Below are 27,516 nucleotides of genomic sequence, written 5' to 3'. Positions count from 1 at the left end.
TAACAATGTGGAATTGAATGTAAGCTTCAATTTGATAAACGAAAACAGATAAAATGGACGTTTCGGGTTTCCCCTTTATCAACAAAACAGCGTAAATGAAACACTACAGACGAATGAGATAATGCGGTCGTGTCGTTGTTAATATGAATAAACATTGATGGCACAATCGTCCTATCATCCTCAGGTTCAACATTCCTGTAGGTAGTAAGTCTTACGAAAAATAATGAGTAAATTAATAATGAATATAAAAATGATAAAGTTTAAATACGAATACGAGGAACACTAGATCTATATCACTATAAATAACTATCACATGACAAAATGGAGAAAAAATGGCTGGCAATAATATACTTTCGATTTCGTCTTTTGCTTTCGCAGCTCTTTTCTTGTTCTGTAACTTAATGTCAAATGTTATTAGTATTAGAGGATCGAAAGAGATAGATCAATATCGCGTTCTGTGTGCCGTTCCTGGTTTTGATTATTTCAATCTTACTGCTCTGTAAGTAAGAATGGGTTGTTCTAAACTTTTGATCAGTCAACAATTTTTAGTAGAGTTTTTAACTCTCTCTCACACTCACTCTCACTCTCAGTTTAGTCAGTCTTCGTCTTCTCAGCAGACTCAAGTCTGAGGCTGGGCGGTATGGAATACCTCCTGATGAACATCATCTGCCACTGGCTGCTGACTCAAACTTATAAACTGATCCGACCGGGTTTAGTTACAAATTCAGGTTCTATAGTCACATTTTGATTTGGCTGTCATTATCCCCAGACACCTGTCTGAGGATACTATCCCCAGACGCATGTAGCAAGTGGGCAGAAAGATTTTATGCAAAATGCCAAACTAGGCGTGAAAAATACCAAATATTCTGGAAAAAATACTAGTGGTTGTGTCCCAAAACAGTTAATATATCAAGTGATATTTAACACAAGATGAAAGTAAATAGTGATCAAATGTCAAATCCAGCTCTTTTTTAAAAAAAATATTTTAAAGCAAATGGATCAATGAAATTTCTTTTGTAACTTTGATCTGAAAACGTCAAACTGGCAATTCGACTTTTTATTTTCAACCAGGAAGAAAGTTGTTAATCATCAAATCTGTTCATAGTCCACCAACCATTTAAATTTACATTACCAACCTACCTGTTAACTTTATTGATCATCTCTTGTTTCTATAATTTGCTCATTCTGGCCACAATTTTGGGGACGACCGGGAATAATTTTTATGTCGCGGACGAATTCCTAGGCCATGGTGTTGTTCGCCCAAAGCCCAAAACCCACACCTGTTATTTTCCTGTCTGCTTCGCACAAGACAATACAATTTAGTATCACACGTCCACAAAACTAGATCCAACAACATATTTTTATTCGAATCAGAGATGAAAATAACTACCAAAACAAGGAAGCAAAAATGGTGGAAATATGTTTAGCTCATATATGAATTTAAAATATTCCGATAGCGGTGTGGATAGGCAGCTCAGTTGGTAAGGTCACCTTTCATTTTACTCCTTTTAGCTGCACAGATTCGACCCAGTCGTTTAATAAAAAAAAAAAAAAAGAGGTGGGGGGAGGATGGATGGGACATTTATCCCTTTCAACGTTCTGTAAAAAGAAGACGGAATTTTAAAACAAAAAAAAAAGTGTCGTTACCAGGATTCGAACCCACAACGTCGATTATGGTCAAACTTCCAGGGCAGACGACTAAGACTAAACCATTCGGCCATGACACCCACTTCGAAGTCGACGCATATTGTGTATATGTAGTAACAACTGATTTTAATGTTGGTTAATTTTATGTTTTTATAGATATTTTATTAACTTTCCTTATTTCTATGTGCATCTGGAAACATTCCATATTCTGGAATGTGGATAATTGTTTAAAAGAGCGGAGTTTCAAATATGCGTCTGGGGATAATGAAAATTCGTTATCCCCAGACAGGTGTCTGGGGATAACAAATTTTTATTATCCCCAGACAGGCGTCTGGGGATAATCACAGCGTTTTTTATTTTGTTAGACTTAGACTGATTTCTCGCAGTAGAACTAAAGAAATACAAAGTTATCTTGATTTCTGCCATTTCATATTCATAATCAAGATATAATGACAATGATATAAATATGACCATGACACTCGGGTCTTTGGTTTCATTTGAAAAGAGACTTAAAAATGAATATTAATGGTAAAGAAGAATGGAAATTCCATAAATTTAGAAAAAAAACAAAAAAACAAACAAAAAAATATATCTTAACCATGCAGCCTTGATTGAAATTTCGCCCCCCCCCCCCCTCCCCCCGAATATACTTTTCAAAATACCTTGAACACATTTTTTATTCCAATATACTACTACTACTACTACTACTACTACTACTACTACTACTACTACTACTACTACTACTACTACTACTACTACTACTACTACTACTACTACTACTACTACTACTACTACACTATCACTACTACTTAGAGCTTTTTTGGGAATTGCTCTATAATGATCTCGCAAGCAAAGGCTCTTTTTTTTTTAGGTTTCGAACTGCTCGGTTTGGTTTGCTGCCACAACACAAAAAGAGGAACAAGACCTAGCTGTCTAATTTTCGTTAGTCGAACCAATTCACAAAACCACTTGCCAATCAGAAGAAAAGGAAACAGCAAAAATGCTGTGATTAAAAGAAAAAAAAAAAAAGGAAAATACCCAATCTTACTCTGACCTAACACTTACTTTTACCGTTTTCATCAAAAGACAAGTAATGGCCATGCGATTAGAACTTAATTGAAACCCGAGTCGCAATACCCTTACTGCTCTCGTGGTGGAAACTGTTTATTCTGCATTAAAAATAATATTGACAAAGGAACACTTTTATCCGAAAATGAAAAATCAATCTCACTGTTTAGGAGTTTAAATAGAAACCTGCCAACCGGTACGATTTTTGGACTGAAATAGGTGGGTACGATTACAAAGGATTTTGTACAATTTTTGTTGTTGTAATAGCATGAATGATGTTGAAAATGACCACTTGTCATACATCAATTGTTGACCGTGTTTCTATTTTTTTTTTTTTTTTTTGTTTTGTTGACCGTGTTTCTGAATGATGCATCACAGTTAGTATACTATTGTTTTCATTTCAGTTAGTTATATGTTGCGGTTTTCACCAATATTTTTCTCATACCTTTTTGAGGATTTGCATAGAATTATGCGTGTAAGCTTATTTTATACTTTAAATGGCATCAGACCACATTTAAGCTTTTACCACTTGTTAAATAGAAAATTTTAAGTGAAAATTAAATTTAACTAACATCTTTGGCAATGAAGCTTTCAATTAAAAACTGTATTTGCTGATAAGCTTAAACATAAATGGATTATTTCCCTTTGTAATTACTAAAATTACTCTATTTTGTTTTAAAAAATTTAATGATCTTTTTTTAAGATTTATTATTTTGTATGAGTGATTTTTCTTTTTTTCATTACGAATTGGGCAGCTTTAGGAACAAAATGGTTAAAAATTAATCCTCAAGAAGTATTTAACTTGTCTGTGATATGTGTGAATTTCCCATCATTTTTACCAACAGTAATAATATCAGGATGTAGTAGTAGTAATAGTGGTAGGAGTAGAAGTAGTAGTGGTAGTAGTAATAGTACTAGTCTAGAAATGGTTGTAGGAATTGTTTGTAGTTGTAGTAGGAGGAGAGAGAGAGAGAGACATGGATCATTTGATAACATAATGGAAATTATCTTGTCACTGCTGCAAATTGTCATCTCTATTAAATTGAAGACCACTCTCACAAATATTTTATCTCAAAACCTTCAACTGATTTACTTGGCTGGCAGATGTATATCACCATCACAACTTCATTTGGGACATCAGCATCATCATCTCAAACCATCACCACCATGGCATCAGCACTGTTACAATTACAACCACCATCACAGCATTGTCACTGCCACAACCACCACCACCACATCACTTCATCCATCACCACCACCGCTAGAGCACCATCGCTACAACCAGCATCTCCTCTTCTACAGGCATTAGCATCAATACTACCAACATATTTGGGGTCTTTTGGTCATTTCTTTTAGTGTGTCGAAAGCAATATCCTTAGGTATTGCAATTTCTGAGCCTTATACTGATTTAAAATGGTCTTTAAGTTTTAGTTTCTTGATAAACCAATAATTTTGTAATTACTAGTGATTGCTGCAAATGAATGTTTCCATGATGAAGATCGGAGTTGATTTTTGATTTGGGTTTGATGTTAGCTTTTATATAAATTTTTGTATTTTCAGCACTTTTATTTTCCACACATGTGGACAAAATACACTTTTTTGCTAAAAAATACACTCTTTAGGATCATAGAATACACTTTTCATTCTGGGAAGGTTGGCAGGTCTGCTATTAGTATTACTTCTACTACTACTACTACTACTACTACTACTACTACTACTACTACTACTACTACTACTACTACTACTACTACTACTACTACTACTACTACTACTACTGCTCCTACTACTACTACTACTACTACTACTACTACTACTACTACTACTACTACTACTACTACTACTACTACTACTACTACTACTACTACTACTACTACTACTACTACTACTACTACTACTACTACTACTACTACTACTACTACTACTACTACTACTTCTACTACTACTACTACTAGAGACAAATTTCCCCTATGGGATGAATAAAGGGAATTTAATTAATTAACTACTACTACTACTACTACTACTACTACTACTACTACTACTACTACTACTACTACTACTACTACTACTACTACTACTACTACTACTACTACTACTACTACTACCACTTCTATCATTTCTACTACTACTACTACTACTACTACTACTACTACTACTACTACTACTACTACTACTACTACTACTACTACTACTACTACTAATACTACTAATACTACTAATACTAATACTATTAATACAACCAGTTCCATTACTATTACTAGTTTATGCTTCATATCTTTTTTTTGTTGTTGTTCACAGCCCTTGGTTTGTCTCAGTTAACCCAGAAATTTGTCTTCCCTTACCCAATGCAACTCTGCAAGGAGGAGAAAGTGTTTCACAATGTTTGATTTTAATGCGATTCTGTCAAAGCTTGGACTTGGTGCATTTTGGGATAGACTGCAAAAATAGCTCCGTTTGTCAACAATCATCTGATGGATTTGTGAGTTTGGGAGCTTACAAAGACAACCCTTTTGTTGAATCGCATGGTAAGACTTTATTGAGTGCAGTGTATCTCAGATACAATAAAGTCGTTGGAACTGATTGTTAGATTTGGTTTAACCTCAACTGTCCAAGTAGTAGTAGTAGTGTATGGCTACATCTCCACGCTGGCAATCTCCAGCCAGTCTTTCAGTTTGTCACCGCAGTTGAGGTCAGCCTCGAAACCTCCCGCCAATCTCGTTACAGGGCAGTGGAGTATTATGTGGTATGCTGTCTCTGGCATTCCCTGACAGTGGGGACAGTCAGCTGACTCCCTCAGACGTCATCGATACATGTTTGCAGCAGTCCTGCCATGGCCTGTTGGTAGTTGGTTTGAAGCGACCCATTGTTTTCAATTGCCATTCCTGAAGCTTGGCATAAGTTCTGTTGGGCCTTTGATGACCCCACCTCCCTTGGGCATGGTATTTGTCCAACATTCCCTCCAGGCTTTCCCCATATCAAAGTTTTTTAGTTCTGAATGGTAGAAGGGCTTTCTGGATTTGAGTCGTGAAGTTCTGGGAGCTTCATTTGTGATGGTTTTTAAAGGGGTAATTAGGGTAAGGTCTTTCAGTCTGTGGGCTAATTTTTGGGTTGCTTCTTCTTGCCTGAGTTTTGGTGGTGCGATTGCGCTTATAGTTGGGAGCCAAGGGGTTGGTGTTGATTTTAGGCATCCTGCTCTGTTATTATGCGCATGGATTCTCTGAGTTAGATGTCGAGAATTTTCATATGGGAGCTTTTTGTCCAAACAGGTCCAAACTGTCCATAAAAGCAGCGTGCCATCAAGCAATAAAATTTAATGAAAATTAAAGGCAGGCTGATTTTTACAATTTTAGGATGATTTTATTCTTTTCTTTTTCTTTTTGCTTTGTCTGGCACTGGTTCTTATACACTTTTTCAGATTTTTAATGGTAAAATAATGGGGATTTTTCATGATATGTTTTTTTTTGGTTTGAGATGTCATTAGACACAAGTTTGTTTTATTGAGGCTGCACTGTACAGCAATGGAGCAATGGAATTAATTTTCTTCTGGAATGATCTGTCCCAAATGAAAAACTGTTGAAATTTGGGTTTGGAAGTTATTTTCCATGAATCATCCGTATCCAAAAGATTCAAATTTTCTTCTTTTGTTTTCTCTTTATTCTCTTTCACAGAGAAACTTTAAATTATAAAACAATTATAATTTGAATCATTTTTATAACAATGTCAACATGGTACAAATTATTTATTATAAGAAATATTCATTTAAACATGACATTCAAGTTTATTCAAATTTATGAAGGAACAACTACGAGTAATTTATCAAAAGTTGGAATATTTGTTCTTTTCTTTTTCATTAAAAGTTTTAAAAATTATTGTGTTACATCAATTCAAATAAGAATCAGTTCAAAAGAAATAATATAATAAAATCCTAATTAACCAGCACTGGACGATGTTTGCTCATTTTAAGATCGTCACCATATTAACAGAAATATGTACAACTGAAAAAGTAGAAATGATTCTGCAATTTTGTAGAAAATTTTAATACTTTTAGATGCTCAATTTGGTTTTGATTCAAAGTCAATAACAATGAACAACATGGGATTTCTTGTAACATCATCAGCTTAGATGTGCGGCTATGTGGTCTAGTAGTATGACACTTGCTTTCAGATCGGAAGGTCCTGGGTTTGAGTCTTGCTAAGCGCATTGTTGAGTCCTTGGAAAAGACTCTTTACTCACATTTTCTCACCATACTCAGGTGTAAAATGAGTACCTTGCTGTTAACAGCATTGTCTCTGTCCGAAAAAGAAATTGGCTCCATGTCTCGTTCTACATGTTAAGTGTTACTGTTGTTGGTTAGGGACCCCTTGTAAAGCGCTTTGAGCATGTTTAGAGGATATTGCGCTATGTAAACGCTCAATTTTTAAATTAAAAAAAAATGCTCACTGATAAATTGTCCATTCCAGCCGTCAAGGATGGATTCCAAGCAGCGATCCCCGAAGGAACACATTATCACACATCCAAAGGCAAGCCGTGTAGTGTCAAAACACTTATAACATTCCAATGTAATCCGACTGTAAAGTGGGATGCCCCCAGCAGTTTTGTGGGCCTCAAAAAAGCACCAAATCCGCGGTCAGTTGAGTATGATGCAGACACTTGTCAGGTAGGTTGCCTGATAATAGTTGATTTAATTGCATAATAAGCGCTTGGTGCCTGTTTAGACGGGATAAAGCACTATAATAAGTGATATTTATTTTTATAATCTCACAACACATGAACTTGTATAAGGTATCCATCTTCATTCAGATTAATATTAGTGATTGTGGATAATGACCGTTCTATTGATGTTGACCTTATATTGACATAAATTAATTTTTGATTAACATATATATTTCTTTTTTTTTCGTGAATTTAGGACCACTTTCAGCATATTCCATTAATTTTTTTCTCATAAGCCTCATTTATATATATATATATATATATATATATATATATATATATACACAGTAAAATTACTTTAAACCGAAAGAAACTAAACCGAAAAATACCTTAAACCGCAAAGAATTTAATAAATTGTACTAGTTTCTTCATTATCTTTGTACTAATTCTTACGATGAACCGAAATACTTCTAAGCAGGACTTTCTTTAAGCCGAAACAACTTGAGAGCACCTTCCCTTTTTCTCTCTATATTTTTCTTCAAAAATTTGGGAAGGAGGCCACACGTAATAATGCCCAGCGATATTAAACAAAGAGCGTAAGTATAAGATGAGGGTGATGGGTGGTGGGGGTAAGGTAAACACTTCAATCAATGCCTAGGACTTCATATACTCTATAGATGTCACTGATCACTGCACTTGGGCTTGGTCAACACCACAATCGCACAGACTGGAAAAGGAAGACAGCGGGTGACTGGCAGGTGAAAAATGAGGAAAGAGGGGGATTTGGGGTTTAGAATCACGTAAGCGAGATATTCTCGCTCGTGTGTTGATGCTTTGGAACTGACTGGATTTTCAACACGACAATTGACATGCCATTTCATTTCCACTTTGTTTAAATGTGTGTGTGTGTGTGTGAGGGAGGGGGGGGGGGGGTTCGATGTAATTAGGCCTTTGAACCTAATGGCTTTTCAACAAAAGAGAGATGTGTAGTAGACAGCTTAGCACTTACACTCCTTTTCACTTTTCATTTCTACTTCACTTCACCTCTGAGTAGCTGCGCGTCATTCATATTATCAATTATTGCACAAGAACTTTCGATCTTATTTTAGCTTTGCATTTTACTAAAAGATGTCTAAAAGAAAGCACTGTGCTTACACGTTGGAGTTTAATATCAAAGTACTATGTGAAGTCGATGAAAAAAAAGTTGATCAAGACGGAGATATAATGTAAAATACACGGCATCCCGAACTCAACTCTTTCAACAATTTTGATTTGAAAACGAAAACCCCAAAAATATTTTTAAAACACACCCAAAGAAAAATATAAAAATTTTAAAAATAAAAAAATGTTAATGGTTACGAAGATGGCATTTATTCAACAACTCCATTTAACAGGAAACCCATGATGCGATTAAATGAGCAAATTCCTTAAATAGTTACTACCCTTGAAAAACATTGCAAAACGGGAACTTGCTTTAAACAAAAATGTCTTTAAACCGAAATGGTTTAGAAGGTCCCCAAAATTTCGGTTTAAAGTAATTCTACTGTATATATATATATATATATATATATATATATATATATATATATATATATATATATAATATATATATATATATATATATATATATATATATATATATATATATATATATGTTTTTGTTCTTTCTATCCATTAACCCTCAATGAATAACTTTTGTTCTCTATAATTTTCTCTCAGGTTAAATTGAGCTTTGATTACTCTGGAGCTTGTAAAACCAAGAGACATAAAAGTCTTCAGATTTTGAGTATTGGATCAGTTGTGTTGATTGTGTGAGTATATTTGTGATGACAGGAAATTCTTCTAAGAATAGATGAGCAAAAAATAAACATGTCAGCTTTTAGCTTGACTTAATTAGAAATTAGACGTCAACATGTTTTTTTTCCTAAATGAAAATGAAATTTTCTCAAATTTGAGGCTGTTTCTGGTTCTATATGATAGGGGATTCCACAGTGAAGGTGCATTTATACTTTTATTGATGAGTGACATTTTACAGCTTACCTCCTGGTTGGGGTCTTCTGATCTCCATTGGTGGTCAGGAGGTCACGCTGTGTCTTTTATCCGATTTATCCCCTTATATCTGTTTTCCCATTTGCTTTCTGTCTTTGTCTTGTAATGAATGGGATTACTTAGTTCTGCTCTAGCCCTGACTGGAGTCATTGACTGGGAATGAAAGTCAAATGTATAGTTATAGTTTTGTGAGATGATATTTTTTTCCTTGTAAATCATCTGTCTGTTATGTATTGTTACATTTTTTTTGTTATAGATAGATTGTGGTTTATAAACATTTTAGTGTATTCCTCTTAGTGGGGAACTGTGTTAGTGTCTGGATGAGTCTTTTAGGTGTGATATCAAACTAAGTACACTGATAGTGTGCTCTCGAAATCTACATCTGTTCCCTATTTGAACCCTTCCCCTTTGTCTTACTTTTTCTCGTGTGAATTGTCAATCTATAACTTTTGGACTATCCTATTTTCATCCTTTTTACTGGTGCTGAAATGACCTAAAGTGTCACAAGTGCTGTAAAACCCTCAGAAGCAAAAAAGCAAAGCAAAGCTTACCTCATGTAAATAATAGAATGAATGAAGTTACCATTACTCAGCTCTTTGTTATAGTTTTCAGAAGGCCAGTTGGGTGAATAGTTCACACTATAATCCCTCTAACAGATGATAAATGTTTGAGTTTACACATATATAGGTACTATGTTGGTACAATTGATTTGATGGGAAGATCATTTTTACTTATACTACGCATATCATTGATGTCATTTATGATTCATTCAAACTAAAGTCACAACATTTTTTTCAGGTTTTCCATTACTCTGTTGCTATACTTTGTGTTAGGATGTATCTTTAATGCGGCAAAGGGGAATACAGGTTCACAAGTCATCCCTCACGTCACGATGTGGTCCTCACTCATAGGATATATCTCTGTAAGTTTGGATTCTATTGTTTCTATCTCATCGGATTTTGTTGAACGTGGTGAATGACAAAACTCAGAATATGAAATATTAATGATATATTTGGAAAAAAAAAACAAAACCCAACAAATCACATGTTTGAAAAGAAATCCCCAACTAACCATATAAAAATTCAATCCTTTTCTGAAGGGGTATTATTGTTTATGTAGGGTCTATTCAACATGAAGACTGGAATAACCCAGGCGTAGTGCAAAATGCCTGAGACAAGATACCTTGCTCAAAGTCAAAATGCAGAGGGGAATTAATCTTGGTATCTCCTGGACATGAACCAAAAACTATTCCACTGCACCACTCTGCTCGTTTGTTTTTTTTTCTTTTTTTTGATGTGTTTTAAACAATTATTTATTTATTTATTTTTTGCATACTGTTGTTCAAATAATTCGTGATTTGTTTTTGAATATATGTAAGAATTTTTTTGTTTCGTTTTCATTTAAATGCGATATAAACCATTTACATCACATTGTATTTCAGGATGGTTTTAAGTTTGTGTTTTGTCCAGAGACGAAACCCGAGAGTGGAAATGACTACGTGGAAATCAAGGCTGAAGGAGACTGACATGTTACTTTTTTAAAAAATACAATTACCAGGGGCACTTTACCCAGTGCAAAATCAGGAAAACATATGTAGTTACTAACTTACTTATCAGAATCAGCAACCAGCTGAAAGCTCTGCTAGCCTTTCTGTCTTGTGCCATGATGTAAAAGTTGAATGCCATTTGTAGACTGTGAAATGTAAACAAAATGACCCTAAACAGCAGATTTCGCTCATTTTTTTCACATTAAAAAAATAATATTTGTTACCCACTGTCTCAATATTGCCGAATTTACATATAATCTACACAAGCTATAGCCAAAACTGATAGTCTGGGTAAGTCGGTGTATTGATGATAATATTAAGAAGAAGAAGAAGAAGAAGAAGGAAGATAGTAATAAAAATAACAATAACAAATATACATATTATTGACAAAATAATATCAATAGGAACACCTTTTACATGAATAAATAGAAATAGATCATCCATTGGATTAATGCTAATTGGATTGCTAGACAAAATGAGGGATGTTCGTAAAATACAATCTTTGGTCAACGAATCATATGGTTATCACTAGTCTATATCCTTTTGTTCATATATTGAATTTTCTATTGTTTAAATATTACATAATGGTTACAGTTGATATAAACAAAAGTTACAAGTTTTTGGCGATTTGTCTAAAGAGGGGACCGCAGGGTAGATTTCAATAAGATTGGTAAAATTATCAATATTCAAAACACATTTGATATGAATTTTTGATGTATCTCATTTCAATTTTTATAACTTTTCAACAACAAAATAAAAATATTTGTCGTAAGTTGCGTTTAAACACTATTTTCTTTGGCCACTAATGCCAATCAATTTTGTAATATATTTTTACCTTATAGAAATCAAACTGGACAGTGATATCATGTCACCACAATTTGATTGCTTGGCTTACAAATTGAAACCATATATATAGATATATATTATACATTGATACAAAACTTTGTTCAAATTTATCGCTTTTGATTCATTTGATTTAGTTATATTGTTCATTTTAATTATTTTTATGTAACATATGAGCACAAAACAAATTTTTATTAGTATTTTTTTTTTTGTAATAGAAATAATGCTGTTAATTTCTTGTTTCACCCATTAAAAGATAATTTTTACCTCCACGTTGATGGCTTTGGTTACTAACTGTCCAACTCCAAGCATAGGCAGTTTTCTCATTTTAGACCAAGGTCACTCTTCAACCGATGACGGATCATGTCATAAATATTGAGTAAAACTATCCAATAAAAATGCTTTGGTTTGATATGTGACCCAACTGTTCATATCATTGGACTTACATTTTAAGTATTAAAAAAAAAAATCTCCAGCATAGTTGGATCTTCCCAAGTTGAGTAGTTTGCAATGGAAGCCATCGATAGATATTTTCATATCTCATTGCCATAATGATAATAATATGCTTTAAAAAGCCTCCAATTGTGAATAATGAAACTGTTAAGGCATGTGTTCTCTTTTAGAGTATTATTTTCATTCCATAACGCTTTCATGTTTCAAATCCCTTCGTCTTTCCAATTTCTATGTGATTATTTTTAAACGCTTAATATGTGATATGTATATTTGCTATTTATAAAATGGCTTCAGTGTTGAAAAAAATGAATTAGCACCTTTCGTCACTTTTCAATGGCGTGAGATACAGTGTGTTTTTTTTATTATTGACGCATTTCAGGTTTGAATAACTCTTGAACTTTGTAAGATTTCATCAAACGGTTTTTTGCCACATGTGTAGAATTTATTTGAGTTTTGATTGATATAAGTTTTAACACTGTGCATCCTTTTGCAACTGAGTTATGACATCAGCAGAAAAGGGTAATTTTGACATAAATTGGGATTTATTTTGGCTTTTTTCCGACATGATTCTCTAAAGTATATTTTATTTAACATGTCAATCTAAGGATATCAACTTGGAACATTGCCTTGACACTGTAAAGTTCTTTTGTGTATGACGTCACCTGAAGGCAGAAATAATAGAAGCCGTTCATCTGTCACATTTTCAAAAGATGTGGGACGAACTGGACGGCCGCTTGCGGCTTGTCATTCAAAAGGGTTGTGGTAACCTGGAGCTTTAGATCAGACAATTGTGCAAACACACGATCACAAGTAAGATATCAGAAAATTTTTTTCATAAATTTTAATTATTATGTTGAAAACCAAATTGATGTCATTGCAGCTGTTCTTGAGGTATTCAAACCTAATGTGTCAATGATTAAAAACAAACACACTTTAAATTACGATTTATTTAAAAATTACCCTTTTCTTCTCATGGCATCATAACTCAGCTACCAAAGGGCGCACAGTGTTAAAACTTATATCAATCAAAACTCAAATGAATTCTGCACGTATGGCAAAAACTGTTTGATGAAATCTTACATAGCTTTGGAGTTATACACATCTGAAATGTGTTAATAATTTAAAAAAACACACTGTAATTATGAACAGCTCAGATATAATGTATAAATGTGACCCAACTCACCAAAGTAGTATGAAGTCAAAGTTTTACAATAATAAAAGGTAAAGGAATAAAGGCTGAATTTAAAATCTATTTTCCTCCCACCCCCTCTTTTACTTTCACAATCAATTGCTCTGTTGCTTAAGATATAAATTTTTAAATCTCTTAATTTGTTTGTATTGTTTGTACCGTCAGCATATTGATGGGCCAAACAAGGCAAAGTAATGACCACTTAGGTGCCCCATATCTCAGAACCATTTCACAACCATTTTCGACGAAAATTACGTTTTGTTTTATGCAATATGAATATGACTTGATATAGTTGAACCAATTTAGTGCCTCAAATTATATAATGACAAGAAATTTCAAGGTGATTCATTATTGTATTATTGGTCTATTGTATCAAAAGCAGCAGGTATATCTAGTAGGCTCAGTAATGAACTTTACTTAGATATACAATAAACGTTAGTTCTTTTTTACTGGTGCTAAAGTAACGTCATATAAATATTAGAAATATTGTAAAACCTCCTGGATGTAACAAAACAAATATATGTTTACGTGTCATATGTTTAGATGATGCAATAATACTGCCATAGCCACATTTAATCAAAGTCGAAGGGTAAGAAAGGTTATAATAATAAAAACTGTCTCTGCCTTACTATGCAATATGATTTTGTTGTGTTCAAATTGTTATCAATTTTCTCTTGTGGCAAATCCTTTTTACTAGACATAGAATTGTGATTCATTTGTAATCCGCTGCCTCTATACAGTATTATGTCGGAACGGTTAAGATACTGCAGGCAGCGTTATACATGTAAGTGTGATAGGAGTAAATGGGTGCATAGCAGGTGACTCATATCGTATGACATGGGAATTTTAGATTCTCATAGCCTATTTGAATAATAAATGAAGCAGTTTAAAGTTCATTGAGCGTGGTAAAGGCATTAGTTTGTTTTTTGTAAATTTACTTATTTATAAACGTTTGGGTCAAAGATAAATTATTATTTCCTTTTTACTTCAATTCTGCCAAACACTCTTAAAAAAAAACTATTAAAAAAAAATTGGCCAAAAAACTCGTCCTTTAACTATTGATCTATTAGAATGACCCTCATCTTGCAAAAAACTCTCAAACCTGTGACTTCCTTGAAGAGAGAATTGTGATACAATTTAGCTTGATATAGGCTAAAACAGATGTTATCGCATAATCTTTTATGATTTCAATACTACATGTCCGAATATTAGCATTAATTATTTTTTTTTTTTGCCAGACTTGCTTGAAAGGGTATTAATATACAGTTTTTGACCTTTATTGGATATTCAGACCGAGGGATACTGGGTGGGGATCCTGACCTCCCATAGCGGGCAGGGAGGTACATACTGTGTCTTCTATACCCTTATATCTGTTTTCCAACAAGCTTTCTGTCTTTGTCTCGGAATGAGATTACTTGGTTTTGTCCTGGCACTGGCCGGAATCCTAGCTGGGAGGGAAACAGTCAAATGCATAGGTATTGTTTTGGGAGATGATATTTTTTTCCTTGTAAATCATCTCTCTGTTATGTATTATTATTTTTATTTTGAATGTATTATGTAAGCATTTGAGTGTGTTCCTCTTTGTTGGATTTTGTGCTTGTGTCTGGATGAGACTTGTAGGTGATTTCAAACTAAGTACATTGGTGGTATGCTCTTGGAATCTACATCTGATCTCTATTTGTTCTCAGTTCCCCTTTGTCTTACTTTTTCTTGGGTGCTTTAATTGTAATTCTAGAACTTTTTACTATCCCATTTTCTTCCTTTTTACTGGCGCTGATATAACCTAAATGTGTTGCAAGCGCCGTAAAACCCTTAAAAACAAAAAAACAAACCGAGGGATGAGCCCGACCTTGGGAGGGCTATCTCCGAGGTTCCAAAATATTCAATTTTGGTCAAAAACTGTATTATAACATTCCATATGTATACAATTTCCTATTTTTTGAAAATCGATATTGATAAAAAACTGCATTATAACACTTCAGATGTACAATTTCCCATAAAATCATCATTTATGTCAGTAAATATGAAAATATGAGAAAAGTTGATACAATTTTCGTGTACGTCGAGAATAGAGGTGCGACTATGTGGTTTAGTGGTATGACACTTGTTTTCGGATTGGAAGGTCCTGGGTTCGAGCCTCGCTCAGCGCATAGTTGAGTCCTTGGAAAAGGCGCTTTACTCACATTCTCTCACCGTACTCAGGTGTAAAATGAGTACCTGGCTGTTAACAGTGTTGTCTCTGTCCGAAAAAAAAAATGTAATATCGCCTAACAGCCGTCATGTCCCATCCTAAATGTTAAGGTTGTGTGTGCTGTTGGCCAGGAACCCATTGTAAAGCGCTTTGAGTACGTTTAGTGTTATTGCATATATAAAAGCTCAATTTTTGTTTTTTTAAAATTTTTTTTTAGAGATAGATTTTAGTTTAATTCAAAGTGTCAACAAAAAAAAACATCAAAAAACCAACAACAAAAAGATCTTTTAAATCACATTGTTGCTTATTATTCCCCATTGTTTTTATTATTTAAATGACGTAAAAAAAATATGATGACCCAATTCAATACAAGTTCAGTTCTGTGCAGACGAGGCATGAACAATTATTTTAAAAGGTGAAGGTCAGAAGTTATTAATTCAATACAACTTCCGTTCGATGCAGTATGCGGAAAATTCAATTTTAAAGGTGAAGTCAGGAGTCATTCATTTTTCGATGAATGACTGCTTTACCTTGACCTTCAATTTAAATTGTTTAAACCAAAAACACGATTACGTCACAAGCGGCCAATAGAGACTACAAAAGGGGTGTACTAATTTTATTTTTCATTTTTGTTGTTATTGTTAAATTTAATCTTTTGAATTTCCCCCCCTTAAATGTGATTTTTTACAAGCAGGTAGTGCTATTTTTATTTCCAATGTTATGATACAGCCTTACTAAATAATCTTTTGCATGTTTTGTTGATGATTCAAGTTTGATACAATATCTATTTTATACTGGCTTCCATTTTACACTGCATCACAATTTATCTTGACATTTTATAAGTTTTAATAAAGAAATTTTTATAAACATTTTGTTTTTCCTTTTTGTGATGATATCAAAAAATTTTTTTTTTAAATTGAGCTTTATGTAGCGCAATATTCACTAAATGTGGTCAAAGCGCTTTACAAGGGGTCCCTGGTCAACAGCAACATTTAACATGTAGGACGGGACATGACGCCTGTTTGGCGATATTACAATTTTTTGGACAAAGACAACGCTGTAAACGGCCAGGTACTCATTTTACACCTGAGTACGGTGAGAGACTGTGAGTAAAGAGCCTTTTCCAAGGACCCAACTATGCGCCGAGCGCGAGGCTCGAACCCAGGACCTTCCGATCCGAAAGCGCTCTTTTTTTTCTCTTTCCCGTTATTTGAATATCTAATACTTTCTTTCCCACGTACTCCCTCTCTCTTGTCTCTTAACATGTCCAAACCATTAAATTTCATTCTATCTTCTCTCATCTTTATCCATACATTCTTTACTTCAGTCAACCTTCTAATCCGATAATTTATCACTTTATCTTTCTTGTCCAGCCAAGTGACCATTCCAACATCCTCATTTCTGTCACCTCAACTCCTTTATTTTGTTTCTTTTTCGTAGCTGCTGTCTCTAATCCATACACCTTGGCTGGTCTTACAAATGCACACACACACACACACACACACACACACACACACACACACACACACACACACACACACACACAAATATATATATATATATATATATATATATATATATATATATATATATATATATATATATATATACATATACATATACGTTGTTCCGGCTAACTCCCCGCAATCATATATAGGGTGTATATTATTTTAAAACTTAAAAAAAAATTCCTCCAGCTTTGCGGAAATTCGTTTGTCACAACACAACTCCAGTTACCTTCCTCCAATTATTCCAGCTTGCCTGGACCCTCTTCTTAACCTCCATCTCATTTCCCCCGTCTCCTTGTACAGTTGTTCCTAAGTAGTTGAATTGATTTGTCTCTGGCACATCTTCTCCTATCTTCATTGGTGGTCCTTCTGCCTGCTGTCCAATGCACAAATACTCTTGTCTTTGATCTGCTAATCCTTAATCCGTCCTTCCAACACCCGTCTCCAGCCCTCTATATCTCTTTTTCCGCCTCAGCTTTTATATCATTCAAAGCTACCACGTCGTCCGCATACATCATGTTCCATGGTGCCTTATGCGGAAACTGTTCTGTGAGAAAGTCCATTACTTTTGCAAACAGCAGTGGGCTGAATGAATAGGATGGTGTATTGTAAATCTAGTAGGGAGGAAGTTGTTATAGGGGTAGCAAACAATTTTTATCGTTCATTTCTAGCTATACATGCACAGAATACTCCCAATGTCTATGGATTCTGAATAGGTTATAAATTTAAACAGCTTTGTACACTCGTGGGTTGACATTCATCTTCAGATCTTATATGTCCAGGGTTCGAGTCCCACTCTGCACTATGTACTTATTTGCGTACTACTTCATCGATGAATTAGATATCACTTTTAAAAAAAAATTATCTGCCCCTTATTTTGATAGGGACGAAGAGGGAAACAGGTGATGTAATGCTCAATTTAAACACAGTCAAACATGATATTAGCATCCTCTTGGATTACACTTTTGAGTAGTCATCTAAGCAATAATGACTTGTCGCTGTGAGAGGATTATATTGTGAGCGATCATTAAATGTAAACCCATTTATTTATATAATATTACACATTCATGTATAATTACAGCTGACACACAAACCCATAGACATGGGTAAGAGCTTTACCGTTACACAACATTTTGCAATTTATCTTTTATTTCATTTGGAACAGAAAAGTTGGATTTAAAATATTGATCGATTGAATCTTAATGTAATGTAATATTAATTTAAACAACACAGAGAATCCAAATATTGCTCTAAGGCGCTTCACATACACAAACAATAGAGACGTAATACAAAACATAAATAAAATTGCAACTCAAAAGCCTGCTTGAAAAGGAATGTTTTCAAAAATTTCATAACATTATTGAGTTCGGGAGCGTCGACTGATTAGTTTCATACTTTTGGGGAGCCGACAGAGAAAGATTTTCAACTAGAAATGGTCGTTGATTTTGGGATCGGACTTGTCTAGCAGGTGTATCTATCGATACCATTTAGGCACCATTGTAGTAATTTTGAACTTCACTTTCTCTTTAACAGGAGGCCGATGAAGAGACCAAAGGATGGAACATATATGCTCTGTAGGCTTATAGAGGGACACTAATCTAGCGGCCCTAATCTGGACTTTATGGATTTTATTAGTTACACAACGTAGAGAGCCTAAAAGCAAACATGACAGTTATCAAGTGGCTCATCACAAGTGCATTAACTAAAATTTTTGTAGAGTCAATACCGATCAATTTTCTTATTTTGCTGTTTCTAAGATGAAAATGTACAGATTGACAGGCTATTGTGAAATGTGACTTAGTGGAAATATCAGAATCTAAATAGACCTCTAAATTACGAATGGAGCCAGTATTATTGAAATATATGTGGGTAGACACTCCAGTACATAAAAATTGACACGTCTCACTGTTTCAATTCAAATATACTTAAGGGAACAGAAAACAGATCTGAACCAGTCTGTGAAGCTGCCACTTTTGCCATAAGAGACTCGCAAACCTATTCAAATCTGTCTCCATTCTCATATGCTCTTGCAGATTATTCCAGGATACTTCAGCGACATAACGACTGTTTACCGAAATGGGTTGTATTGACGTTTTGGACATTAACTGTATTGGTGTGCCTAAAGTTATTAAATTTTCTAGACATGTTGGAGATAATTTGTGAAGAATTTTGAATGTTTCTATTGCCATACTTTGCATTTGCTTGATTTCAAAGGGAATAACTTTATCCTTTGTTAATGAGTCTTCGTAAGTGCCGGTTAGTCACTGTAGATGAATCTGAGAGCTGGTTCTTGAATTTTTCCCCCCATGTACTTAGTATTTTCTCCTGAGTTAATAAGTGGACAAAAGTTGAAATTTTATAAGATAAATATATGGAAAATTGTTAGTTTTTTTTAGTTTGGAGAGGTGTCTTCTGATTTTTTTTAACACGTTTAGTTGCTGAGAGGCCTCCTGCATATTTCCTTGATGTGAAAGTCAAATTTTAGTTGGTAGTGAATATCAATCGTGTCTTCACATGGTATTGTTACTGAATCAATATTAAATAGTGGTGACTTATTCTGCGTTCTTTTGCCTACAGCTAGAGCCTGATACTTATCTAGATTGGCCTTCATACAATTTATATAGAACCAATTAGTACTGATCTTGCTTTACTGCTCAAGAACATCAAGTAGAGTTTTTAAATCTTTATGGCAGTAGGAAAGTGTGTTATCGTCGGTATAATTATACAGTACTCAATCTTTTATAAATAAAAATATGTCAATTATGGATAATATATTGAAAATTAATGGACCCAGAATTGATCCATGTGACACCCTATTTGAAACTTCTTCCCTCTGAATAAACACATTATTTCAGTCCGTTGCAACGTCAACAGAATAGCCTTTTGTCTCCACTTTACCTTCTAATTTTTTTTTGGGTTGTTCTTTGACGTAAACCCTTCGAGTTCGGAGTCTCTCCTTCACTCTCCCTCTCAAATCCTGTATTCTGATACACCGGTGTTCCAACTTAACAACGGGATGTTGTTGGTCGCAAGGTCAGGGGAAAAAATGCCCATAACATTACAACACTCACGTAAGCAGTGATAAAGGACTGGAAAGATCTTACATTTCAGAAAGCAGTCACAACAGCCCAAGCTCTAATCGCATCTGAAAATGGGGCAAAAACAAGTCCCCACGACCAGAAAACACTACACCATCTTCGTTACCAGCGCTATGACCAAACAAAATCAAAAAATCGAAACACAAATCCTTCGTCTCCCCGAAGGCTATGGATAAAGCAACCTCATCAAAATATCATTGCTGCGGGGATGACCACCGAGGCATTCCATGCAAATTCATTAACGCAAAGTGTTTTACTGCAACAAGGTTGGACACTTGTCCAAGTACGAATATCAAAATACCATACAAAACACCAACTCCAGAAACCATCATATACCTCACCAAAAACAAACACCACCGAAAGGATGAAAAATCGATGATGTTTTTGTATCCAAAGACCGGAAAGAAAGTCCAAAACAATTTCGAAGAAGGGGAAGAAAACATGTATGATCTCTTCAATATGGAAGCAGGAATTAAAACTAATAAACCGAAATAGATTCCTCTGCAAATATAAGTGAAGGAGGTAACTTTTTCAATTGGATACATTCAAGTCCGCAACAGGAAATACCGAAATCTATCTACAACAATTTGTTTTCAACGACTGTACTGACAACTTATACCGGTGACACTGTCAACTGTTAAGGACAATTTGATGTGAAAGTACAACATCATCAACAAAAGACCGATTTACATTTACTTATCGTGAAACCAACTGGTACTCTACCACTAGGAAGGAACTGGTTAAATGAAATCAAATTAAACTGGAGCACTCTGTTTCACACCGACACGTTATGCTCACAAAAACTAAAATATGTCGTTTCTAAATAAAACGTCTTTAATGACATTCCTGGTCTGTTGAATAATTATCTCTAACAAATTTTTCTGAAAGAAAACGCAACGCCAATTGTTGAAAAGGGCACGCCATCCACCTTTTACTTTTCGCGACAAAATCGAGACAGAATTAAAACGACTTTAAAAAATGATATAATTGAGAAGTTAAACTATTCAAAGTGGGCAACACCGATCTTCTTAAATCATCATTCTTAAATCAGATTCTACACTACGGATATGTGGAATTTATAAAGTTACCCTCAATAAGGTGGTGACAACGGACGAGTATCAAATTCTGAGGATATAAGAGTTGGCCAATAAACTTGTCCATGGTGAAAACTATTGAACAATCGGTTTCAGCGATCAGCACACGCATCATTGTTCCATCGTCTCTTCAGCAAAATATTATTTCACTCATTCACATGGATTATATTGGCATCGTGCGAATGCAAAGGCTTTTCAGAGGTTACGTCTGACGGCTCAAAATCGATCTTGACATAAAATTCTATGTTAAATCATGCATCAGTTGTCAGTTTTAGAAATACACAGGTTCACACTTACAATCGTGGAATTTGCCAACCATACCCTGGAGTCGTGTCTATATTGATTTTGCTGGTCCATTTTTGTGTCATACGTTTCTGATAATTGTGGATGGGCACTCGACGTGATTAGAAATTCGTGTCCTGAAACGAATTTCATCAACGGATACTATTTTTCCACTTCGTACCGTATTCGCAACTCTTGGATTACCTGATAAAATCGTATTGGACAAAGGTCCATCGTTTGTCCACACAATATCACCAATCTACGAGCAAATTAGCACTGAAGAAAATAAACAGCGGTAATGTTCTTGAATGGGCGAATATATTACTTCTGCAATACAGGTCAACACCACAAATAACGATCGATCTCTCCCAAGCTGATCTGTTATTTGGTAGAAAATCAAACTCGGTTGGGTTTAATTCACGACAAGGTTCACAATAGAACTTAGATTGTCAGAACATCTATCATGACAAAAATGATCAATTTCGAGATTTTACTAGTGATGACAATGTTTTTGTTAAAAATCAAGGGACTATTAGCCCCACTGATCAACAATTTTTGACTGCTAAAATTATTGATAAAACGGCTCCTGTCTCTTACAGAGTTAAAATGTATAAAAATTATCAAATTAAGCGCTTTCATGCTGATCACATTATTCCAACTCATTTTGATTTAAATGCTGGCGCATCTCTCTTTAAACGGGGGGAAGGGGAATCAGATGCTGAACAAATGAGTATGAGTAATGCAGTGAATGAGAAACCAATTGGTTCTTCAAATCATTCACAACAAATCACCACAACTAAAGATTATGTAGTAGATGGTGAAAGTACAAAGATCACATCTACCAATAATGTTCGAACCAACCAATATTGAGAAGGCCCCACAGAAAAAATAGACGACCTGAAAAGTTAAATTTGTAAGCTCTCTATTACCCTTGATATATTCCATGCCGGTAAAATCATGTTTAACCATGATGGCTATTTAGACTAGATTTGATTCGTTGATTTAACAGCATCTTTATTTGCCTTATTTTCATCACGAGTATCACTCAAGAGACTTGAGTCACCTCACTATATTATTAATGTTATATCACTATGTTGATCTTGTTCTATTCACTTCTTATTATACCCCACCAGCAACCAACTCTTGATGTGAGAAAATTCACCTGTAAAATAACTATTAATTAATTAAGGAAATAATCAACACAAACTCATAATGGCTCTAAATAACTTTAATCTTTATTTCAAATTTCAATAAATGATTCAAAGCGAGTGTTCAACGTATGTAAGACCCATTTGATCTTATTTCCTTCACTAGCATTAGTTAAGGTTGGGGGAATGTAATATATTCAATAATTAATGTTGTTATTTACGAATTATTAACATGACGACTCGCAATTGCAACTGCTGTAACTGATTCTCCCTTATTGAACCATTTTTTTAATAAAGAGTAACGTCTTCCGGTTATTTCTACAAAATGCCAAGCTGGTGTCTGAGATGTGTAAATATCATAATTAAATCGATTATCAATCACTATCAATGAAAACATTATATTTTACCTATATTGAAGTGTTTCTAACTCTCCCCCGGTCTCTCTCTCTCTCTCTCTCTCTCTCTCTCTCTCTGTCTCTCACTCTCTCTCACCGATGTTCTTTTCCAACTGGTTTGTCACAGTCTATGGATTAAAGAAGATAAGGCAGTATGTCATTAAAGCCATGATTCATATTATAGGACAACTTTCAACACCACAATAGTCTTCTTCATCATCCACTTCAACACGATCATTATAACTATTATCATCATCATCATCATCATCATCATCATCATCATCATCATCTTCATCATCATCATCATCATCAGCATCACTATCATCATCATTATTTCCGTGTACCTGTCCTATGTGTCCTACTTAAGCGAACAAAAGATAACAAAAGAATCCCACACACAAAAAAGTCAAAACCAAAAAGATAAAAAACATTATTATTCATTTATTATATCTATTTCTTCTTCGTGTTTGTTTTGATCGTTTTATTATATATTTTTTGGCTCCACAAATAAAAATAGAGTGAGACAAGTTTAGGGGTGGAAAAATTGTTTGAGAATGTGTATGTGTAATGTTTTTAGTAAATATAAGTAACGATGGTCCTTATCCACTGTGTAGCATTGTTCTAAGTAGAGAGCGGTGAGCCCTGCCTGAAGCATGGGGTCCCGAAAATACTAACGAAAGAATAATGATGGAGAGGGATCGATGGGAACAATACAGACAATGGGCGTTTCGGGTACAAACCCTTCGTCGGCACAAAAAAACAAACAAACAAAAAAATGAAATGCAGTATAAATTGGATCGTCTGTAATCAACGATGGTTGGAGTGTGAACGAATCGTTAGCGTGGTGTGATAGAAATGATAAGGCCAGTGAGAGACTGAAATTTTTAGAAATAATGGACGATAAAAGACATAATAGAAATGTAATAGTAGTCGCAGTAATAGTAGTAGTAGTAGTAGTAGTAGTAGTAGTAGTAGTAGTAGTAGAAGTAGTAGTAGTAGTAGTAGTAGTAGTAGTAGTAGTAGTAGTGTAGTAGTAGTAGTCGTAGTAGTAGTAGTAGTAGTAGTACCTAGTAGTAGTAGTAATAGCAGCAGCAGCAGCAGTAGTAGTAGTAGTAGTAGTAGTAGTAGTAGTAGTAGTAGTAGTAGTAGTAGTAGTAGTAGGAGGAGGAGGAGGAGGAGGAGGAAGTTACTATGAAACTGTGGGGAGGGGGGGGGGGGGAATCACTGGAGAGTGTTTTGAATGGGCAAGATGAGGAGTGCGATTGTCGAATCTTCGAGAAAAGCAAAGAAAAAAAAATAAACAAAACCAAAAAAAATAAAAATAAATAAATTAAAAAAAGATAAATAAATAAATAAATAAAAATAAATATAAAATCAAAAACTGTCGGGTATCCTTGTTTTAATCGCTGTACAATTACTTCCCCCAGCGTAGAGCACATATGATTTTGAAATTTAGTCCCAGACTACGATATTTACGCCTGCTAAATCGCGGGTGTAAATTTCACCCGTTTAGTCCATCGTTTAGTCTAAGACTTCGCGTAGTCCGGCTTCATGAATAGCTAACAACGCCTTTTAGTCTGAGACAACGGATTTAGTCTAGGACTATCGTCGTAGTCCCGCTCCATGAATTAGAGCCCTGTTTACGTATCTAATTTTAGAATTATAAGAAGAAATGTCTACTTATATCACAGACTTAAAAACGAATTACATTTATATAGTGCTTTAAGTCGAAACCTCAAAGCTGAGGCTTATTGATTCTTCACATGGCATGCTCCCAACAAAACAAAAACAAAACAAAACTTGAAAATGGTTAAAACTTCTGAATGAATGCGCTGATTTTAATTGTGTAAACGAAACACAACAGGTAGGTAAGTTGTCTTTTCCGTTGAAAACACATTACTGCACCATCATTGAACGCAATATCGAAAAGTGCCGTGCAGTACCTACCTGAAAATAAAATAGATAATAGTAATAGAATCTCCCGTACTCCGATACCTCCCCTCCCCTCCCCACACACTTTAAAGACTTTGGCCAGAAAACTCGTCCTTCAAATATCGATCGATTAAAATGACTTTCATCTTGTTAGACCTGGGACTTGACTGAATTCCCAAGTTTTAGAGTCCTTGGCAAGATGGCTCGTTTTTAATCGATCGATGAGTGTGTGACTACTTCTTTGGCCAAAATTTTAAATATGTGTTTACTTTTCAGAGTACGCCCATTTTGAAAATTGATCAAAGTCTAAGATACCGATTGAATTCAATAGGCTGATGTCACGTCCGCCCACCAACGAGCAGCTTGGTGTTAAACAAAGGAAATGGGTACTTTTTATTATTCATACTGGCGAGAACTTTTTCACATGCCATGTGATCAGAATGTATAAAAGTCAAAAAATGATCAGATTTATAATGTTTTTCTCCTCTGGATACACTTTTATGCTCGTCGGAGAAGTATTGATCCGATAGTTTAGAACCAGTTACTAAGTTACTATGCGTCATTTGGAGGGGAGTGACGTCACGACTTTTGAAGCCTATTGCCGGAAGAAAACTATGTTGTGTTGTGGTAGGATGCGCAGAAGTTTTTACCTTCGAAAATGAAGTGGCGGCGTTGGCACCAAAAACACGAAGCTGTCAGACCGATGAACGGAGGCGAAGTTGATTTGAGTGAGAGAGTCGAGATTAGAAAGGAGGAGATAGCAAGGGCCTCTATCAACACCGAGAACGTGCCCTACAATATTCTTCAACAAATCCGAGTTTTCTGAAATCATGATGTCCATCTTGAATATATGGCATTCATCAATTAAACAGCGGTAAGAAAAATACATTCTAAATGCTTTAGAATTACCTCTGTTCTAACCACATTTGTTGATAGCGGCTTGAATCTCCTTGATTTTAGGGTGGATTCTTATACTTCGATCAGGGCATTTTCCCAAAAGCGTCTCTAAGCATTTCTTTGCCACACTACCCTTCCTGAAAAAAATAACAAATAAATAAATGAATAATTAAGTAAATAAATAAAGAAAGAAAATAATTTTTAAAAAGAAATGGAAAAATGAATATTTCGATATATGGACGAATAAATAAATAAATAGATAACTTGGCAAGCGAATTGAAGAAATAAATATATGTGAACTTCACTTAGTTGGGGGTCCGGATAGGTCAGTTTGTAGAGCAGTCGCGTTATACGCTAAGGAACCTGGGTCGATCACGGTGAAGTCGAATTTTTTTTTTTTCGACATTCATGTCCTCCAGCAGTGATTGGGTGTAATAGGTCCGAGGAAATTACCTTGCGATAGACTATCATCCAATTCAAAGGGTAGCAAGCAATTGCTACAGTCTATCTATGATTATTAACCGGAATTAAATCCAGTTCCATGGGCTTTTAGGGACAGAAAGCATTTCGATTATTTTTTTCCATGCTCGGTACTGTTCACAATGCTTAATCAGTAGACAAACTATTTCTTTGGGTGAAAGTAATTATGTTGTAAAATCATGAAAATCGATATTTGAGCACTTAAAAAAAACCCACAACAAACAAACGAGAGGCTCCTCTTCTATGTGAAATAAAAGTAACTCTAAGAAACAAACTGAAAAGTTTTTTTTTCTTATGACAAGTCTAAATCAATTCCAGGATGCACCTTGACGCGACAAATTTGGATTGTAGATTTTTTTTTTAAATGGCGAAGGGATGAAAGGTCTTATCGATAAAGCGAGCGTTGAGCAAAATATTGAGTATGTAGAGTGTTGTATTTTACACAATATGTTTAGAATATTTTCTTTGTAATGCACGTAGTAATATATTTTTGTTAACTTGCCTGTTATCCCTTTTAACGACGGAATTCACATATTTTTGAAACGGCACTTATGCACCATGGGACGGTTTGTTTACATTTTCAGAACATGTTCGTTAAAAAAAATATACTTATCACAAGTCACAAGGGCTTTAAAAACTTTTTAATACATTGGAAATGTGAATTGAAATTAGACATTAAATTTTACTGAGTATTTTCTTGAGATAGTAATACATTATGTCACTTTAAAAGATGCTCATGGATTTACAACAATGTTCACTCATTGCTACATAGCCGGTTGATGTTTTGGTTTGTTTGGTTCTGTGTTATTGAGTTCAGGCGCTTAAATAATAATTATACACTTAATTATAATAAGTAGATATCAATTGTAAGAGTTCTTGTACACAAAGGGCATAAAAACGTATCCCGTCATTAACCCTCTTTTTACCTACAACAGGAAAATTGTCACATTCGTTACGATTCAATGAGCATTTTTTAAAAAAGATTTGTATTGTTTCGTACATTTCAAAATTTGAAGCAAAATGTTTAATACTGCCATAAGAACTTA

General features: G+C 34.6%; 2 protein-coding genes across 2 annotated transcripts in view; one reads left to right on the top strand and one right to left on the bottom strand.

The window, feature by feature from the left end:
* Positions 1 to 310: 310 nt before the first annotated feature.
* LOC144965937 (uncharacterized) lies at positions 311 to 16,503 on the top strand. Its single transcript, XM_078901810.1, has 6 exons — positions 311 to 499; positions 5,011 to 5,237; positions 7,173 to 7,369; positions 9,085 to 9,176; positions 10,213 to 10,336; positions 10,856 to 16,503. Exons 1-6 carry the CDS (start codon positions 333 to 335, stop codon positions 10,937 to 10,939), a joined length of 891 nt encoding a protein of 296 aa, XP_078757936.1. The 5' UTR covers positions 311 to 332; the 3' UTR covers positions 10,940 to 16,503.
* A 6,328-nt stretch (positions 16,504 to 22,831) lies between these two features.
* The window catches only part of LOC144965936 (uncharacterized), a 16,962-nt gene continuing 12,277 nt past the window's right edge, over positions 22,832 to 27,516 (bottom strand). Inside the window, exons 5-6 of the mRNA XM_078901809.1 lie at positions 26,003 to 26,127; positions 22,832 to 23,289 (exon numbers count right to left, since the gene is read on the bottom strand). Coding sequence (XP_078757935.1) covers positions 26,010 to 26,127 — 118 coding nt within the window. The 3' untranslated portion in view covers positions 22,832 to 23,289; positions 26,003 to 26,009. The remainder of the gene's footprint in view (positions 23,290 to 26,002; positions 26,128 to 27,516) is intronic.

Source organism: Berghia stephanieae, chromosome 2 (genome assembly GCF_034508935.2).
Source record: "Berghia stephanieae isolate SIO BIC M18660-M18661 chromosome 2, UCSD_Bste_1.3, whole genome shotgun sequence".
In the NCBI taxonomy this organism is placed as follows: domain Eukaryota; kingdom Metazoa; phylum Mollusca; class Gastropoda; order Nudibranchia; family Aeolidiidae; genus Berghia; species Berghia stephanieae.
This window is presented reverse-complemented; position numbering and strand designations above follow the sequence as displayed.

Coding starts and splice junctions, on each gene's coding strand:
- LOC144965937 (XM_078901810.1), top strand. CDS start 333: ATGGCTGGCAATAATATACTTTCGATTTCGTCTTTTGCTTTCGCAGCT. Junction 500..5,010: donor TATTTCAATCTTACTGCTCT/GTAAGTAAGAAT, acceptor TGTTGTTCACAG/CCCTTGGTTTGTCTCAGTTA. Junction 10,337..10,855: donor CACTCATAGGATATATCTCT/GTAAGTTTGGAT, acceptor ATTGTATTTCAG/GATGGTTTTAAGTTTGTGTT.